The sequence below is a fragment of the Malus sylvestris genome, chromosome 3 (genome assembly GCF_916048215.2).
Source record: "Malus sylvestris chromosome 3, drMalSylv7.2, whole genome shotgun sequence".
NCBI classification, from domain to species: Eukaryota; Viridiplantae; Streptophyta; class Magnoliopsida; order Rosales; family Rosaceae; genus Malus; species Malus sylvestris.
This window is the reverse complement of record NC_062262.1, coordinates 1,859,686-1,878,091: the sequence shown is the minus strand read 5'-3', so window position 1 is coordinate 1,878,091 and position 18,406 is coordinate 1,859,686. Positions and strand designations below refer to the sequence as shown.

General features: G+C 38.5%; 4 protein-coding genes across 7 annotated transcripts; 3 read left to right on the top strand and 1 right to left on the bottom strand.

Moving 5' to 3' along the window:
• The first annotated feature begins 364 nt into the window (after positions 1-364).
• LOC126616249 (transcription factor bHLH122-like) lies at positions 365-3,436 on the top strand. 3 transcript variants are annotated; one of them, XM_050284265.1, is made up of 7 exons: positions 365-594; positions 980-1,650; positions 2,041-2,369; positions 2,449-2,622; positions 2,752-2,817; positions 2,910-2,978; positions 3,098-3,436. In XM_050284265.1, exons 2-7 carry the CDS (start codon positions 1,104-1,106, stop codon positions 3,146-3,148), a joined length of 1,236 nt encoding a protein of 411 aa, XP_050140222.1. In that variant the 5' UTR covers positions 365-594; positions 980-1,103; the 3' UTR covers positions 3,149-3,436. The 3 variants fall into 3 exon arrangements, with proteins under 3 accessions (XP_050140222.1, XP_050140220.1, XP_050140221.1); XM_050284263.1 differs by having other exon boundaries at positions 370-594; positions 2,035-2,369; XM_050284264.1 differs by lacking the exon at positions 365-594 and having other exon boundaries at positions 606-1,650; positions 2,035-2,369.
• Positions 3,437-7,564: 4,128 nt separating this feature from the next.
• Positions 7,565-10,411, top strand: LOC126616247 (uncharacterized). Its single transcript, XM_050284261.1, has 6 exons — positions 7,565-8,011; positions 8,454-8,663; positions 8,761-8,904; positions 9,247-9,366; positions 9,455-9,541; positions 9,640-10,411. Exons 1-6 carry the CDS (start codon positions 7,652-7,654, stop codon positions 10,165-10,167), a joined length of 1,449 nt encoding a protein of 482 aa, XP_050140218.1. The 5' UTR covers positions 7,565-7,651; the 3' UTR covers positions 10,168-10,411.
• Positions 10,412-10,821: 410 nt separating this feature from the next.
• On the bottom strand, positions 10,822-13,433 carry LOC126616253 (uncharacterized). 2 transcript variants are annotated; one of them, XM_050284270.1, is made up of 7 exons: positions 13,265-13,433; positions 12,461-12,718; positions 12,237-12,356; positions 11,995-12,153; positions 11,518-11,690; positions 11,236-11,341; positions 10,822-11,022 (listed from the first exon to the last, which is right to left on the bottom strand). In XM_050284270.1, exons 2-7 carry the CDS (start codon positions 12,680-12,682, stop codon positions 10,993-10,995), a joined length of 810 nt encoding a protein of 269 aa, XP_050140227.1. In that variant the 5' UTR covers positions 12,683-12,718; positions 13,265-13,433; the 3' UTR covers positions 10,822-10,992. The 2 variants fall into 2 exon arrangements, with proteins under 2 accessions (XP_050140227.1, XP_050140228.1); XM_050284271.1 differs by having other exon boundaries at positions 12,461-12,739; positions 13,265-13,410.
• Positions 13,434-16,357: 2,924 nt separating this feature from the next.
• LOC126616256 (histone H3.2) lies at positions 16,358-17,014 on the top strand. The gene has a single exon (XM_050284276.1). The coding sequence runs from the start codon at positions 16,463-16,465 to the stop codon at positions 16,871-16,873; it is 411 nt and encodes a 136-aa protein (XP_050140233.1). The 5' UTR covers positions 16,358-16,462; the 3' UTR covers positions 16,874-17,014.
• The last annotated feature ends 1,392 nt before the right edge of the window (positions 17,015-18,406 follow it).

Here is an 18,406-nt window from a genome sequence, read left to right as displayed (position 1 = left end):
TCATTAAAGGAGCACTGTAGCTCCGTGTGCTTTGAAAAAAAACCAGTTTTTCAAAGCTACAAATAGCTGCTTCAACTTTTTCCTTTGATTTCAGCTTATTCTCACAGTAACTTCCAAAATAAGCCCCTTTTTTTTAGTTTACTAAACACCTAAAACCCTCACAGTTTTTTTTCATAGATGCTTTTTTTTTAAGCACCTCACTCCCAAACCACCCCTAAATTATGTTTAAGTGTTTATAAAACATCTTTTTAAGCTCAAGTTTTTCTAATACCTATTTTTTATAAAAGCATATCAGTACCAAAGCAGTACTTACTAAATTTGAGAGGCTAGAATTTCTGTCCTCAATTACTCCTGTGGGGCTGAACTAAATAGAAGAGGAAAGAAAATGGTTTTTTTTTAAATTATTATTTATTATTATTTGTTGTGGGTTTCACTTTTATCTCTCCACAGTCGCTTGTCACTGGCATCAACGAGAACTCCACCACCGCTGTCACTAGTACTCCATGCCCAGAACCAGCATCAGCAACTGTAGAGAAAGAAGTCTAGAGAGAGAGATAGAGATAAGTTCTTGAGAGAGAGAGTGTGTGTATAAAGGTTTGCTTTTTATATTGTTATGCTTATATTCTTGGTTTTGTCTTATGTCATCTGATATTGTGCTTGATTTCAGTGGGTTGTTTGGATTTCTTATGTTATCTTCCTTACTTGGGTGATTGAGATTTCAGGAATAGGAAAGTTGTTGGTGGATTTTGGGAAGTTTTTGGGATTTGTAAGAAATTTTGAGTGAATAGTGAAAAATGGTACTATTTAGGGTCTGCTGTCCTCAGTTTTTCTTTGTTTCAGAAGCTACTTTTATAGCAGAATCAATACATCTTTTAACTCGAGTAAAAATTACATGGATTTGGCTTTTGGGTAGCTTTAAATTCTTGGGTTGAATCTAAAAGTTGGGTTCTTTTATTTTGTTTTCTGAGTATTTTTGCAGGGGATAAAGCCAGAGCTTTTACTTGTGATTTGATCTGATTATGGTCAGAAAATAGAAAAGGAGGAGTTTATTGCTTTGTTGAAGTTTGGATTTTTGGATGAGAATTTGAAGAATTAAAGAAGCAATGGAATCAGATCTTCACCAGCATCATGACAAACCCCAGCAGCATATGAACTCTAGCTTGACGCGCTACCGGTCAGCTCCCAGCTCATATTTCACAAACATTTTGGACTCAGAGCTTTGTGAGCCCTTGTTCAATCGGCCTTCTAGCCCTGAAACCGAGAGGATTTTCTCCCGGTTTCTGGCTAGTGAAGGTGGTGGTAATGGAGGAGGAGGTGGTGGTGGAGGAACGGAAGAAATTGTATCACAACACAAAGTTGAAACACAGATTAATAATCAGCAACCACAATTTATGGTGCCTAAGGTTGATGATGAAGTGGGGGTGATTCAGCAGCAGCAGAGCAATTTGAACAACTATTCATCTGTTGCTCAAGGATTTTACCAGCCGTCGTCGAAACCGCCTTTGCCTAATCAGAACTTGAATGAAGGAGCTTATTCAATGGGGGGAAGTCACTTGCCTTCTATGAAAACCAGTGGTGATCTCGCAAATTCCAATCTTATTCGGCATAGTAGCTCGCCTGCTGGATTGTTCTCCAATATGAACATTGATGGTATGTTCCTTTTTTCAGCATTGATGAATTCCAAAAGGTAGAAGTGCTAAATCAAGTAAATTTTGATTATTGTGAGGCATATTTTTGTTTCTTTCAGTTTTTGGATGCTTAATTTTCTCACCGTATGCAGAATTATATTTGCTTTCTGTTATTTGAATTGATTGATTTCGTTTAGCAAAGTAATGAACTTTGTAGATCATTCTGATAAATCAGTTGGAAATAAAGTGACCTAGTGATAACTGTCGCTTACGAAATCTAATCTACCAAACATTTTATGAAAGATTCAATTGTTCTGGTTCTTCCGTTTGTTTGATTCTAGTCTTAGTTTAGATTCAAAAGAAAAAAGATGGTATCGATTTGAGAATGATACTTAGCATTTGGCAGTGGCAGGCTATGGTACATTGAGAGGAATGGGAAACTTCGGAGCAAGTAATAGCACTAATGAAGAAGCATCTTTTTCTTCTGCGAGCAGGTTGAAAAATTTCTCTTCAGGGCCACCATCTACATCGGGGCTAATGAGTCCGATTTCTGAAATTGGGAACAAAAGAATGCGATCGAATAGTCAAGATGCTCGAGGTTTTGGGGATGGCCGTGGTAACAATTATGTGACTGGTTTCCCAATGGATTCATGGGATGACTCTGCGATTTTGGGTGATGATACAGGCTTTAGGGATGACGATGTGAAAGCATACACTGGTTTAAGTCCATCTGAAACTCAGGTACCAAATTTGTGTTAAAAAGTAATGTGCTTGGTTGTGTATTATCTAGTGTCTGATAGTTTTCATTACTGTCATGCAGGATGTGGAGACCGGAAATCATCCTCCTACTCTTCTAGCTCATCACTTGAGCTTGCCAAAAACATCCGCGGAGATGGCTGCCATTGAAAAGTTTTTACAGTTCCAAGATTCTGTTCCTTGTAAGATTCGAGCAAAGCGGGGCTGCGCCACACACCCAAGAAGCATTGCTGAGAGGGTACTGTTTTAGTGTCTCAATATCACACATTGTACACCCTTCTTATTGCTTTAAACACTGTTAAACGAAAAGCTCCATTTGTAGATGTTATATTAAAATGCTCAAAATGTTTATTTTTGTTCCGGTCAGGTGAGAAGAACCCGAATTAGCGAACGAATGAGGAAACTGCAAGAGCTTGTACCAAACATGGACAAGGTAAAATCTTCACTTGTTTTTTCGATCTATGAACCAGTTAGCGATTACACTAGACTCAAAACATCTAAGATTCTAAGGTCTTTCCTTTGCAGCAAGCACACACTTCCGACATGTTGGATTTGGCTGTTGAGTACATTAAAGACCTTCAAACTCAAGTCCAGGTATTTTTCGGAATCCAATCATGAAAATTTACAAATTGTGGAGCTCAAACACTTGTGACTTGCATTTGTAATGTATTCACTCATCGGTTATCCTTCTTTTTCTCTTAATTTTTTTTCAGACGCTCTCCGAAAATCGTGCCAAGTGTACTTGCTCAAACAAGCAGCAGTAGCAACACAAAAGTGTGGGAGGGGACTTTGCTTTTGTTGATGTACAGAACCATTAGAAGTTGGAAAAGAAGATAGAAAGCAGCTGTAGTGTGCTGGGGTTGTCTTTTATACTGAAAAAAATTGACAATTAGGTTATTTATTAAGTGGGTGGGGAGGAAAAGAAGCAAAAGGGGGTGCCAAAAGTTGATGTGTAGGATTCAAAACCCACTGATGACATTAATAGAATGCAAGCTGTATAGTAGTATTTTGTTAAGATGTGACAATACATGTTTACAGTTGTCGAGCTCGAATTTAGATCCTCTCTGAATCTCGTAGACCGGAGCGGACTGAATAATCTGAACCGTCTAATAGAGGGAGAGAGAGATCTTGACCCTTAGTTTGTGTGAGGTGGGTTAACGAGATATACTAATGAGGGCCATGGATGAAATGAGTAGTTTAGATTTTTCGTTTTGTCGGTTCCTGACTGTGAGATCTAGAGAGGATCTCAATTCGTGGAGCTCAAGCAATTAATCAAATTTGCAGTCCCTTACGAACTTACGTGAAAAAGAGACGCTATTTATACGAAGTTGTGTGAGGAAGCAACACAAAAAATGAAAACACATGGCGACATCTAGAGGCAAACATGCTTTTTCTAGCATAATTGGGGGAGGAATGAGTGAAGCAAATTAAAGATTCCATGATTACTAAATGAGCATTTTCTCTTTGCTTTTATTTTTAGGTATCAAACTGCATCCACTCAAGATGGTAATTGTTCTTGTTGCCCAATTTGGATTCAATAGTGTAGGTTCAAATGATTTCATTTTAAAAATATTTTTTGAGGTTATAAACCGAATGTATTAGCGTTCTAAATTTCATACAGCCGACTTTACCTAGTAGAATAAGATTTTGTTGTTGTATGAAATATTGAATGGTTGAGGTACCTCTAGGATGCCGACAAGTATTATGGACTATAGGGGACCAGTTGAACCTCAAAGAATTGCAGATTTTAGGTACGAGTAACATGGTTGGCACCCTAATTTTATTGGCATTTGTCTTGTTCTATGCAACAAGGGGACCACTCCTAGTTCTGGTTTCGTTATGTAAATTTGTTTTGGTGTGTGTGTGGTTGGTGAACTAGACATGTCATAGCGTGTAGCGTTCTAATGAGATGTTCATATAATGTGAGATCTTGTTAAATTCAAATTTAACACGTTAACTTGTCATCATCAAATTTATAAATCTTGTTGGTTGTGCTGTGTTTCACATGTTTACTCGTTTTCTCCATTCCTTTTGGGGTTAGAAAACTCCAACATAAAAAATATTATCAAATATATGTTTAAAAAAAATATATTATCGAATAATAACAAGTATTACATAACTAAAATAACCTTAAACCTAAAACTACCGTAAAAGCTTAGCCAAGTACATTATACACATAACAAATGTCGGACCTTTCACCGACAAACATGTAACATAAGAATCCAATTAAGTTATAGACTAAACAATAAATAAAACAAATTTCACAAAGATAAAGAGTGGTTATCGTGTTTTGTAAATGAATATTGACTCGAGCCCTTAATTAATGTGTTATGTCCCTATCAGCTCATCATAAATCAGACCCAATAAAATTCAACACATAGACTTATTTTATTGTTCGTGCTCGTAACGTGTTATTGTGTCATAATCATAAGAAGGCTAGCAAAAACATGAGTTGGGTCTTTTTTTTTTTTTTTTTTTTTATAACTTAGTCTTCCTTTTCAACTTTGCTTTCATAACCAAGAGGTTGGATGCCTTGGTGAAGAATGATTGTTGGAAGAACGAATGGCTATCGTAAGCTGCATCAAATGGACGAGTCACTGTCTTCTGCATGTAAGTGGTTGCCATGTCATAGCTTATGTCATGTCCCTCCCAAAAATTGCATTGCCTTACCCATCAAAGAAAGATTGCTTTCTACTTGTTTTTATTCCTTGTGGAAGCACAATGCCACTATATACATATAGATACATATTTCTCTTGGCAAACTTTGGTCATGAATCGAGATCCTCTCTGAATCGAAAAAATTTAGAGTCAGCGAATTCAAAGATTCTGACCGTTCAAGAGAGAAAGAGAGAGAGAAAGATTCAGACCTTTAATTTGTGTGAAGTGGGCCAGTATAATGGTCTAATGGGAGCCTACGATTTTAAATGAGTGGTCCGGATCTCTGTCTCTGACGGCTTCGAGAATAGAGGTCCGGATAGGGTCTCAATTCATCACAAAGAGAGATGTAGGTGTACTAGTTGGAATCATGAAGTTAACGAACTTTGTTTTCTAAGCGGGACCTTTTTCTTTCCAGCTGCATGATGAAGCTACTGCCTCCCAAACTAGTCAATGCAGAATGGCATTGTAAACTTGGTTTGATAAAAACACCAAAACAAACCTCCTTCATTAATTGAAAAATCTATTATTTTTTGGTGTATCTTATCTATCAGGATTTTTGGTCCATCATTAGATTTTGGTTATTGAATTTTTTTACTACAGAAATATAACCCCCAATATATAAGATATCCCAGAGCATGCTAGGAATCTACTCTCTAATTACCATCGAAATATCAGAGAGGTTGAATCCCTATAAAAACAATATTAAGTAACGTGCATGCATGACTGCTACTGTCAAGTTCTAATAACGTCGGCAGGGCCGCCAAGTAACTGAAAAAAATTAAAAAACATTATTAAATCCATAATTTTTTCTCCTCCTTTCCTAATCACAGGCCCAGTGTTATCTCAATGTTGGGGTCTTATCTCAAGAGAGTCTCTCACTTTCAGGTATTGACAACGAGGTTAGGACAAAAAAAAATTAAATGGCGGGGCCAGGATCTTAGTCTAGAAGGAGCTCAAAAGTTTCAATTTGAAATGCTCTTCTTATCTTACAAAAATTATTCTGCCGTGTGATGAGCAACCGACCATCGTTGTTTGGGTTTAGTATGGTATCGTTCGCATCATCTTCTTCTTTAAATCTAAACCTCAAGTATGTAACTTTCTTCCTCTCTTCTTCCACTGGTCCACAGACTAGAGTCCTCATCAAAACTCAAATCAACGGATTGTATGAAGTCCATAGAAGCCACAAACCTCAAACTAAACCCGATGAAAGAAATTAAAGTAAAACCGTCGGATTGGGGCCTCGAGCCCACCGAAAAACCTTGCAAAAACTTAACATAACACTAAACTTTTTTGTATGAAAAAAATAATATTAGGATGAGCCTGGGACCAACCTGACCCCTTCATGGCTCCACTAAAGCTACGTAATAGGTTAGGTACATGTTTATTTAGAGTTTCTGTGTTTTTATTTTCTTTATATTGATCTCCTATTCTAAAAACTTTAATTTACGGAAAGATGATTTCGAACTTGAGCATAAGGAGAAGGACAAATTTCTATAGCTAACTGGGCCTTTGTCTTCTGCTACATCTGGGCCTTTGTCCATCTTGTACCAAAAAGATTACATGGCTAAAGTCCAATGGTATGGCTATTTAAGCCCCATAAAAAGGGTAAGATGAAGAAAATAACTATTTAATTGTTTTTTTAAGTACATTTAATGTTTTTTTAACAAATTATATTATCTATATTCGGGAGAAGAGGTGGGCTTAGCCTCTTAATGGGCTATCAATAATATAGTTCAAATTCGCATTTGGCTATAATCAAACCTAAGAACTATCACTTACAAGGAAAGATGAATATCATTAGACCGTAATACTAAGTGACATTTAATTGTTTTTTTACTAAAACTTTAGCAAATACTCTCTCACGTTAGACCTTGTTATACTTGCCCTCCCTCCAAACTATCAATTGTGACCAATATTCCCAAAACCCTTAAATCACTTTTATTTTGTAATTGTATATCATAGGTATTTAAATTTCTTTTATGCGAATCATAAAAAGATGCAAAAAAAATAAAAAATAAAATAAGAATGCTACCAAATTGAGTCTGATTAGGAAATTCGTATTTCATTTTCATTCCAATTATACCAGATAATTCGTATCTCGTAACATCTGATATTCTCCATTAGTACGAGATTTCTGCCTTTAAAAAAAAAAAAAAAAACTTCTAGTCATTAGGATATATCTGCGTACAACGTCTTTACAATTATGACTAAATTACCAAACTAACCGACTAAATAACTGATTCTAGTCACTAGTTGTATTAGAAAAAAAAACTGTTTTAGCAATATATTTGGACCCCAGAAACAAAAATATTTGTTCTTGATAAATTGAAAACTATATTAACTTTTAAGTATACAATTTATATTTTTATTTTTTTTGTTTAACATAAGTAGAATATCAAATATTAATTTTTAAAGAAAATCAAAACCCAAGAAAAAAAAGAAAAAAGGAGAAAAATCCCAACGTTTGAATATGGACGTTGGCCAAACGGTCATTGCGGTTTCCCTCTCGATTTAAAATCATTTGAATCAAATACCAACGAAAAAACAAGACTTTGGCATTCAAAACCTGGTCGCTTCTCTCTCTCTCTCTCCTCTCCGCCCTTCATGCCATGGAACTATCCCACCAAGACTTCCCCTTCGCCGGCTTCAGCGCGGCTCGGGTCACATTAACCCCAATCCCCACGCCCTCCTCCACGCGCCGTCTCTCCAGCAGCTTCAATGAGCGGAACCGCCCCGTGCCGGCTCGCCGGAAGCTGGCCTGGATCAACCTCGAAGGTCGAATGGTCAATGCCGATGAGGCCAGCTCGGCTGGAACCATTAAGGGTGGCTTGAGACCAGAGCAAGCCGCGGCTTGGGAGCTGTTCAGCCCCTTCCAGAGGTTCCTCTTCGTCGCCGTGATAAGCGCCGCCGCCGCCGAATCGAAGAAAAACCGCCACATTTCGAAGCTGAAAAAATCTGTGGAACTTAGGGTTTGTCATCATTGAGCTTTGATTAAATTGGGTTTATTAAATTTTCAATTTTCTCTTTGAATTGCTGATTAGTGATTTGGGTTGTTTAAAAAATGAATCTTTAGCCGTTTTCTTCAATAAATTTTCAAAATTTGAAAATTTCATGCATGATTCTCTCTGTATATTTATTTTAGTTGTTCCGGTACGCAAGTTATATTAATAATTGGGTCTGTTTTTATTTAAATTTTATTTTTTCCTGACTTTTATTTATTTTCATATACATTTGATCAAATAATAATCTTCATCACATCTGAAGTATCAGATTTGAAATTGTTTTTGAGTAAATTATCAATCTTTCGAGTTAACTGAATTCGAATACGCTTTTCTGTTAAATGATGAGAACCTTCTGTTGATGAAGTATATAATTTCTTGACTTAAATTCTTGTATCCAACTGTTTACCAGGATCAAATATTATCAAGCATGCAGCAGAAACTTGACAGCCTTTGCGAGCAGATGAATAACATTAAGGATCACTCAGGAACTCTTGTTCCTTCCACCCTCGAAAGCGCAGAATTGCAACGCAACGAATCTTTTGGTTCCCATAAAATCAAATTTGTTGATTGTGGTTGTTGGCTCTGCGATCAACATCGTGACCTTCCAAATGGGTTGGTGGTAAGAATTTGTTCCGTGCCGCAACATAGGTTGTTTCGAGTTATCTTGTACTAATGCAGAAATCTTGAATCTTGCTGATCTCTTAATTTGGTATCAGGATAACAATGCTGAGAAAGTATCTGATGGGGATCGGATACTACAATATAAAATGTCTTTGCCAAATGTACAAGAGCAAGAGGAGCGCCGTATGTCAGATTTATCAGACTTGGCCTCAAGTGTCACTTCTGCTGCAGACATCCAGGTAATGGAACGCGTCGTATCTACTAAATTTCCCATCGACATTACTATTTCAAAACATTGGATCTTTGTCAAGGAACAGATATGAAGCAGGTGAACTGTTAAATCTATGTTTGAAGAAAACTTCTCCATTGAGGTTTGGTAGGGGATGTTTGAAACTCAATTTAGCTTACGATTCATGGTAACGATGTCAGGCCATGTAGGTTCGAAGTTCCCCTGCTCTGATGGGGAGGTTTGCATGTCCTTCAAGACTTTAGTTGTCATTGTAAAGCTAGCAAGCATGTAGTTATACTGTCTGAGGTATCACTTTTCGTGTTCTTGATGTAATTCGTTGTGATTTCCGCAGCTAAACACCTTAGCTATTGAACAAGACATATACAATCTCAAGAAGGATTGTGAAGAGAGAGATGGAACCATACAGGAGCTAACCACTTTACTCCAGTCATCTGAAAGTGCCGGTTCAAGGGTAGCCTCCCACTTTTATTCTCGTTTCCTTCTTTTAATGCCGAATCTTGTCGTAGACTGATCACTGTTAATCTGATCATTCATGGCAGAGGATTTCGGAGTTAGAAGACATAATACGTAGGAAGAACTCGACGATTACAAGACTAAAGAGGGACATGGTAGTTCTAGAACAAAAGGTAAAGGAGTTGCTTAATAAGCCACGGGGTTTCAGAATTTGGGGAAAAGAATGGGTTATGACTTTTGAGAAATTCGTTTCATATATATCTTAATGCAGGTAGTACACCTTACAAGGCTTCAGAGACCTTCTTTCTCTTCCTCAAACGCACATGATGACGATAGAAAAATTCCGCACTTGATGGACAACCTCGTTTATGATATGGATAGTACTACTAGCCCTTCATCTTCCGATTCAGACTGCTCTCCAGTGGTTCGATCACCAGCTCCTCCTGTTGCTAAAACTCCAGAGGTTCCTCAGATCCTTGACCCTGTTCCAACAATCCAGGAACCAGAGCCCGGAAAAGCGTCAACTTTGAAGGTGAAACCAACTGACAGTCGCATAAAATCCCAACCACTGAATCCTCTGAAAGAGATCACCATGAATTCAAGGCAAGTACAATCAGTGAGCAAAAATTCACAACCAATGAGTCCGAAATCTCAACCAATGAGCCCCATCAAGAGATCGAATAGCACTCAATTTTCAAGGTCAAGGCCGATATCAGCTGGTGGGGATTCGAAAAAGATCATTCGAAGACGTTCTGCATCCGGACGAAAGGATGCTACTCCACAGAAGAGATGGGCATAGAAAGGTAGACCTTGCTTTTATGATGAATAAAAGGTCTACCTTTTGTTGGTTGATGTGGAAAACGATATATGCAACCGTTGAGTTTATTCATCCCATTCGTTGACGATACTTTGAAGTAAGATATAAGATTCTAGCTAGTATATATATATAGATATATATTATAAGTGCAGAGAGTTTTGTATTTAATCATACAATGTGACAGTGCTCTTTCAATGGAAGATCTTATTAATTTTCTCTATGGCAATCCTACCCGTCTCTCTCTCCATCGTCCCTTTCTGCGCATCTAACACGATAACAGAGAGATGAAAGATTTCTAAAAGGGAAGAAGTAGCTACCGAATTCGCTGCCCCCTCTGCTGAATTGCGATATGAGTGTCGGGATTTGTGTCCCAGGTTGGTGGATTGAGCGAATCAGATGACCAGACGAGAAGCAACAGGTTGGAACACAAATCTTGTTGTATTTCCGGTGTCCATGGTGGCAGCGAGGAAGGTGGAGGAAAGGAGGGGCGGGCTGTTTCGTTTGGCGGCAAGGGTTTTAGTGATCGTGGGTTTTGGCCTGGGTTTAGAGAGAGGTGGGTAGAAGGAGAGTGAGGGTCACAAACTTGTGATGCAAGCCAACCTTTCTAACCTCTGAAATCGCACGTGAACAAATAACTTGAACAAAAACAGTGACATTCTTCACATTCATAAGTAAAATTCGAACATGAGGCTATAGTATTTCCCTCTGTTTTTCCCTTCTAAAGTGGAAAATATTTGGGCTATAGAGATTTACGTACCACAAATGTAAAGTACAGTCAGCATATAATATGTTCTTGAAACCGAACCGCTATACTCTAGGCCATTGTGGACTCACAACCTGCACGTGCAAATAATTCGTTGTTCATCAGAGTCAATTCCTCATCACATATTCTAGGGCAGAGCGTAATTTGATTCGATACAATCTAAAAACGTATTACAGCAAATATATGTGCAGACTATATAACAGAAACCACCACAAGGGTAAGGGCTGATATTGAACACAAAATATTCTCAATTAGTTACTTGGGAAAATGTGCTATATTCAGCTAACCTCAAGCGTGCTAAAAACTAATCGCATTCGACTTGCAACAACTGATGGTTCCTCGGCTTGTCCAACCACTGCCAATTGCTCTAGTTGAAGTGTCTTTACTGGAAGCCTTCAAGAAAAAAAGTTTTAAGCAAAGAGTTGAACCTTCACAAGCGATTTATATTGCGCCAAAATAGTGTTTAAAATGCTTGAAAAGAATTGAAACGTTCAAAGTGGACGTTGATTATTTGTGGTAATAACATCAAGTAAATGAGTTAGGAATTGAATATGCTGAAAGAAGCTTACCATGCCATTCCTCTCACGTAATACGCATTTGCTATGAGTGCACAAAAGCCTTTCCATTTGAGTCTTTCTTCGTCCGACACTGGAGGTGTGGATGACCATCTAACTATTGTTGGCTGTGGTGTACACAATATGGTGATGAATATAATGCTCAACCACAGAATGCACTCATCAACCTGCATTGTGAAGAAAGGAAGGAAAAGGGGATCCGGATCCAACTTAATTAATCATTCACCTTAAGAAGCAACAGTCGAAAGGTTTAACCAACAGAAACCTTAACATGCATTTCCTGCTTCCCACATTTCCAACACTAGACTATGACTGGCACTCATTTTAGTCAAAAGATCACAAAGATCATCGGAGTCGGGAAATAAATTTCATATTCCAATCCTTATAGTCAATCAGATAACGCATGAACATATGCTATACTAGTTGCATTTCGACAAATGGTACAAGTTAAAAATGAAGGAGAGAGTTTACCTCCTCTGAAGCAATCTTGGATTTCAAACTGGTGGTTCCACCATAGCTGTGCATTCCTTCAATTTCAACACCAGATTCCTTCATATCAACAAGTTCTTTTCTTAATCCCTCGTCAGTGCACCCCAGTGCATAAGCATTCACCCCGGCACTGATGAACTCCTGCTCAACCAAATTAAACATCAGTTGTGAAAGAAATTAAACAAAGAAAAACACACCAAAATACCACTGAATTCTGTATATACTTTTAGGTTGGCACCTCCTCCACGGTCGACCACATTCCTGTACCGCCTAAATAAACTGATAGCTATGTTGCGCGATGATCGATACTCATCGTCTGACGGAATCGAATCCTGCATCCGGCACTGTAATGCATAATAGTAATACACATCAAACACTCGTACAAACCTCCAAATTCCCTTTTCTTGTTTCAAAATTTTAAACAAAAGAAACTAACGAAAACACTTACCAGCCATTTCTTGGGGCTGTTTAGCTGATTTCGACTTCTCCACGGAAAGTAAGAAGCAGAGGGTGTAGAGTTACAAGGAGCTCCAATTGGGTTAATACAAATTGAGATTTTGTTCAAGAAATTCACATGGGTAGTCTTGCAGGGTAATGATGCCTCATGCTGTAGAAAATTATGAGCAGAATCTAAATACGTAATAACTCCTGAAGCATACACCATCAGCATGGTCGCAGAACTTGAACCATCACAAAGCTATATCACCTTTTACAAAAACCCAAAAAACTAAATTCAAATGTGAGTAATTATCTAATTGCATTCATCTTCACAAAGTTCTCAAAAACAATAAATCCTTATCAAACTAAATGTGGTCGGTTATATGAATCCTAGAATGCTAGTGCGCTTAGTTTTACGCTGAGTCTGTCGTTAGCTTCAAGTATTCCACGAGGCATAACCCAAAATTCAGAATTGAGTAGTTATCTAATAACTAACAAGCATAAACCATCACGAGGTCGAAAGTTTTTAGATAAAAAAAAACCCAAAAAACCAAATTCAAAGAATAGTTTTCTGATAAAAAAAAAAAAGCATAAACTATCACAAAATTCTTAAATTTGGAAAAACCCCAAATTCAAAACTTAGTGTTCAAACAACAATTAAGCATAAACCATCACAAAGGTCACGCCTTTGAAAAAACCCATATTCCAAAACCAAAATCGAGCACTTTGCTAATCCCAAAAGGGACATACAAAATGGATAATTGATTGATTCAGGTGAAATATGAAACCTGGAAAAGAAAGCTTCTTCCTTTACCTTTTTCTGCAGCTCAATTTTCCCGGGAACCAAACAGGACTCTGCCAGAAATGATTATCCAAGTGAGGATTTAGTATAAATTTTAAGGCGTTTTGAGGCCACCAATTAATATATGGAGGGCTATGGTCCCATGAAGGTGGAGATTCCATTTGATTCAAAATTTTCAGAATATTTGTGGCAGCTAATTGTTAACTGCCGTACGAGAATCCTCCACTGCTTTGGCGGATTTTTTATCAATTTGTTTTATTTGCAAGCCAACTCTAACGACGTCACTTTCCTCGTCGTCGTTATATTATATTATTATTACTCTAATTTGCTCTTTTTTTTTCATTTTATTTTTTTGGTGAGCGCACAATATTATTGTTTCACTTCTATTTTTCTTTTATTTTTAAACCGTATAGTGTGCGTAAAAACTCAAGTAATATTACCTTTATTACATTTTTTATAATATATTTGTATATTTTTTTAATAAATATAAAGTTACCGATACAAGTGGATCTCTCAAAAAGTAATGTAAATTTAGTATGAAAAATGCGTAAAAATAGCATTTTTGAATAATTTCACCTTAATGGAAGAGAAAGTTCGTAGAAATTGAGTTTTGAGTGTGTAACAAAACCACGGCACCCCAAAACCCTCTCATTCCCTTCAAATTCATTGACTTTTTACTCCTTTCCAATCCCTTTCCCCCTCTCTCTATTTTACATAAGGTGAACTGACAATTGAGTTATTGAATTCAATTATTACTTGAGTGAAAATTAGGTTTCTAACTTTTTTTTTTCAAAAAAAATCAGTCATTGAATTATTAAATATGCTAATTATATCCCTAATATTATATTCGAAACTATCATATTCAATTTTCCGTCATTTTAAGTCACGTTACTTGCATGTGATATACATTGGAGGGTAGATTGATAATTTTTCATAAAGAAATAGTGTATAGAATTAACTTTGGAGGGTAAGTAGATTCGCAACCTACATGAAATGTTAAGAACTTATAAGCGAGAAAATGACGGTATTACATTAAAAAATGTGTCAAGTGACTTAAATTGACAAAAAATTGGATAAAATAACTTTGAATATAATAGTAGGAATGAAATTGGCAATTTTTAATAAATTTAAGGACTTCTTTCACCGAAAAAATAATTCAGGCGCCTAATTTTCGCTGAAGTGATAGTTCAAGAACTAAATCGGCACTTGTGCTTTTACGTATTATTACATGGAGATACAAGAGTAGAACGCATCGCATCATCAGAGCAACTCCACCTTTGGAGCCCTTCCCCCTGGCAATTCACTATTGAATCCACCCTATTGAACAGTAACTGCCTTTAATGAATAGTAACTACCATTAATGAACAGTAATTACCTTTTGCATCTCCACCCTTAGAGCCCTCCCCTCTGGCAATATGTAATAAAATATTAGTTTTTTTTGTTTGTTTAAATAATATAAAAAAAAGGTCGTACCCAGTGCACAAGGCTCCCGCTTTACGCAGAGTCTGGGAGAGGTGAATGTTTGTTTAAATAATATAAAATAAAAAAAAACATTGGAAATGGGGCTGCAGGCCCTCGGGCTGACAAAAAAAAAATTAAATAATGCCTGGCCCTCGGGCTGCAGGCTCGTGGATTCCTCACGGGCCTTGTGCTCGGGTTCCCACCCTCACTCGGGCTCTCCATGGCTGGAACACTGTCCACCGGGCCTCAGGCCCTTTCTTCTCCCCTGTCCCCCGAGCAATCCACATGGGTGGAGTTGCTCTCAAGAGCTAATGACCATGGACTGAGCGCTGCAGCCAAGCTCGGAATCCCCGACCAGAGTTGAAATCACCCGCGGTGCTTTCCATTGAGTGCCTCAAAGGCAGTTCCAAACTTCCAAGGCGGACGAGTGGACCGGCGACATACTGGAGACATGGTCGAGGAACTTCGTATGGGAAGCTCCATCACCGTCAAGTCGCCGTTTAAGAACGGAAGGAGCGGTGTACAGAAAATCCTCCATGCATCCTTCAAGGCCAAGGACACCTCCATTATCGCCGCATCCGACACGGATGAGATATATGAGTTCGCCGAGTCATGAGAACTCATGACTTCCTCTTTGTTGAAAATGACCAATATATACCTAACTGGTGCCAGGCAACTTTGGTTGAAACATTTTATTTTTCTTCATGCACTTCACCAAAACTTCCATATATATATATATATATATTCATCTGGGATCGAGCAGCGGTTTCTTCGAGCGGAGGCCAACCTAGGTTTAGGAGCAGTGCCTCCCTACCAGCAATTATGCCATTGCCACCTCTGCCACAAGAAGAGTTCGATTGCAGTAGTAGCGAAGGTGTGAGTGAGAGATTATCAGAGGTCATGCTTGAGAGAGAGACTGCTGGAGAGTCCTCCTTTAGATTACATGATTTTGCACTTTCTATCAGTTGGGTCTGATTACTTTTCTTTTGGTTCTTCGTTTGTTATTTTGCTTTCTTTTTTATTGTTAGAGTCCTCCACCCCAATCGGGCTATTGAGGAGCCCAGCATCGTCAGGCTCGTCACTCAGGCAGGAATGGCCCGAGTTTGTAATTCAGTGGATTTGACGTCAGACTAACGTCAGACATGTTTCTCTTTTTATTGCTTCTGGCGTGTGGCTTACACACACAAAGAACGATGATTGAGCCGACCAATCCCTTAGACTAATAGGATACCTTCATTTCGGAAAGGAAAATCAAACTCCATCGGAAGTTTGATTTTCCTTGACAAGAGAAATTAAAACAAAAATTAGTTATTATTTTGTGACCAATACTTACCTCCTTAATATAAATTTTAAAATTACTACCACCCACATAATCTCATTTCCCACAAATAGAAGAAATTGATCTTAAAAAATCATCACTTGTCCAGGTTTTTCAACCAACAAAAAAATTATATTTAAAAAGGTAAACCACCCGTCCGATTGGCCGATCCTAGTGCCACGGATCGAGCACTCACAACCGTCGATTCTCACAGTTATCAACGGCTCATACTCTCCCGCCGCCTCCTCCTCCAAAATTTTCACACGAAAACACAAAATTTCAAACTTCCCGCGCCTCTGCTCTCCAAACCGTAAATAAATAACCCTCAAAGCCTCCGCCATTTTCCATCCAATCCAAATCAAAATCTCTCCAATTTTCCCGAGAAACAAACGCTTCCTAAACCCTTCAGTCTTCCACTTTCATCTTCCCAAATGGCTCGTACCAAGCAGACTGCTCGCAAGTCCACCGGAGGAAAGGCACCAAGGAAGCAGCTGGCAACTAAGGCTGCTCGGAAATCTGCTCCGGCGACCGGAGGAGTGAAAAAGCCTCACCGCTTCAGGCCGGGAACCGTGGCCCTGAGGGAGATCAGGAAGTACCAGAAGAGCACTGAGCTCCTGATCCGCAAGCTGCCGTTCCAGAGGCTGGTGAGGGAGATCGCACAGGACTTCAAGACCGATTTGAGGTTCCAGAGCAGCGCCGTGTCGGCGCTCCAGGAGGCGGCGGAGGCGTACTTGGTGGGGCTGTTTGAGGACACCAATCTGTGTGCCATTCATGCCAAGAGGGTCACCATTATGCCCAAGGACATCCAGCTTGCTCGTAGGATTAGGGGTGAGAGGGCTTAAGAAATCCCCATATCTTAGGGTTTTGAATTTCAGCAGAATGTAGTGGGGTTTTTATGATTTGTAATGGGTTTTGGAAATTGATATGTAAAGTTGAGATCTTGGGAGATTTATGGTTAATCAAAGTTCGGTTTGAATTATGCACTCCATGTGTTTGTTAAGTTGCTTGCTTAATTGACTAATTGTTATTCAAGCTGAATTAATTTTCTGGATTATTCCTGCTTTTGTTGGTTCGACCAAGGTGCGATCTTTTGCTTGATTGATCTAGTTTGTGAATCTATACAACAAAGTGTTTAATGGTGATTTGAGTTTTTTTGAATTTATTATCCTTCGAGCATCATTGTTAGTTTCTTTGTTGTGGGTCTCAGTGGCGGATCCTCTTGAATCCGCCACATTGTGATCATAACGTACTTCATCTTCTTGATGTCTTCCATGCCTCATCGTCATTCTGGAACACCAAATGCAGTTTGTTTTACTCCTAGCAATTGTATGCCCAATCTGCTAAAACCATTTGATCTTCAGACCTCCTTGTCGAAGCTCTTCCTGCAGCATATAATCTTTAGCAACATAATGCCATTGCTGGAAACATCGACTTTTCTGTGATAGGCATGTTTTAAGAAACATAGCCTCGAGTTCCCCTGATTCCAGTGGTAGTTTAAGTCTGGTCCATTTTCAAAAGCTTGGCCAATTTGAAGTCGGAAATTCTTGCTGTGTAAAAGTCATCTAGAAGTATGTTCTGAGGCCTAATGTCGCAATGGATGATTTGGCTGCTGCACTCGTGTAAAAACAAGAGCCCTCTTGCAAATTCCGAATGCAATTTCCTTTTTTGGGTACCAGTTTGGCCTACACTCTTTCAAAGAGGAAGCTTGCTAGAGAGCCTTCGCCCATAACTCGTACACAAGAATTTGGTGCTCCCCCTCATTGCAGAATCCTAGTAAGCTTGACAAAACTCCTGTGATCTGTTCTACTATTTGCGCCCATTTCAGCCTTGAATCCGAGTCAATTTCTTTAACATAATGTCCAATCTTTTGACAGCAACACATTTCCCCTTATCAGACCCCAAAACTTTTGAAAACGGTTGCAAAAGCACCACGGCCTAGTTCTTCCCCGTATCCGTGTGTCTTCTAGCTCTTTGTACGTAAAATTTTTCAGAGACTTGATAAGGTTGACTCACCTTTGCTTTTCCGTAGTAGAAGCGAGTAACAACAAAATAGGCTACTCAGCAGCACTGATCCAACCATGATCAGAGTTAAATTATATATCTTTCTTTTTCAAGTATCCGTTGTGGATAGAGATGATGTCACTGCTGTGTCTTGCTTGCCCAGAGGTTGGTTGAGAGAACTCCAAGGCAGGGCAACGTTTCAGATTCAATCTCATGGTGTTTCGCAACAGATGACACAACTAGATCAGTCTAATGTGACACACACATGCTTAATTTGGATGGAATATATAACGGAGTTGATGAAAATGGCCATTGCTTCACATTTTTGACAAGTTCATGGACCAACGGTCACAGATTTTTTCAAGAACCAAAGC

Coding starts and splice junctions, on each gene's coding strand:
- LOC126616256 (XM_050284276.1), top strand. CDS start 16,463: ATGGCTCGTACCAAGCAGACTGCTCGCAAGTCCACCGGAGGAAAGGCA.
- LOC126616247 (XM_050284261.1), top strand. CDS start 7,652: ATGGAACTATCCCACCAAGACTTCCCCTTCGCCGGCTTCAGCGCGGCT. Junction 9,367..9,454: donor CTGAAAGTGCCGGTTCAAGG/GTAGCCTCCCAC, acceptor CATTCATGGCAG/AGGATTTCGGAGTTAGAAGA. Junction 9,542..9,639: donor TGGTAGTTCTAGAACAAAAG/GTAAAGGAGTTG, acceptor ATCTTAATGCAG/GTAGTACACCTTACAAGGCT.
- LOC126616253 (XM_050284270.1), bottom strand. CDS start 12,682: ATGCTGATGGTGTATGCTTCAGGAGTTATTACGTATTTAGATTCTGCT. Junction 12,154..12,236: donor GAGGAGGTGCCAACCTAAAA/GTATATACAGAA, acceptor TTGGTTGAGCAG/GAGTTCATCAGTGCCGGGGT. Junction 11,691..11,994: donor CCAAGATTGCTTCAGAGGAG/GTAAACTCTCTC, acceptor TTCACAATGCAG/GTTGATGAGTGCATTCTGTG.
- LOC126616249 (XM_050284263.1), top strand. CDS start 1,104: ATGGAATCAGATCTTCACCAGCATCATGACAAACCCCAGCAGCATATG. Junction 2,370..2,448: donor TAAGTCCATCTGAAACTCAG/GTACCAAATTTG, acceptor ACTGTCATGCAG/GATGTGGAGACCGGAAATCA. Junction 2,623..2,751: donor CAAGAAGCATTGCTGAGAGG/GTACTGTTTTAG, acceptor TGTTCCGGTCAG/GTGAGAAGAACCCGAATTAG.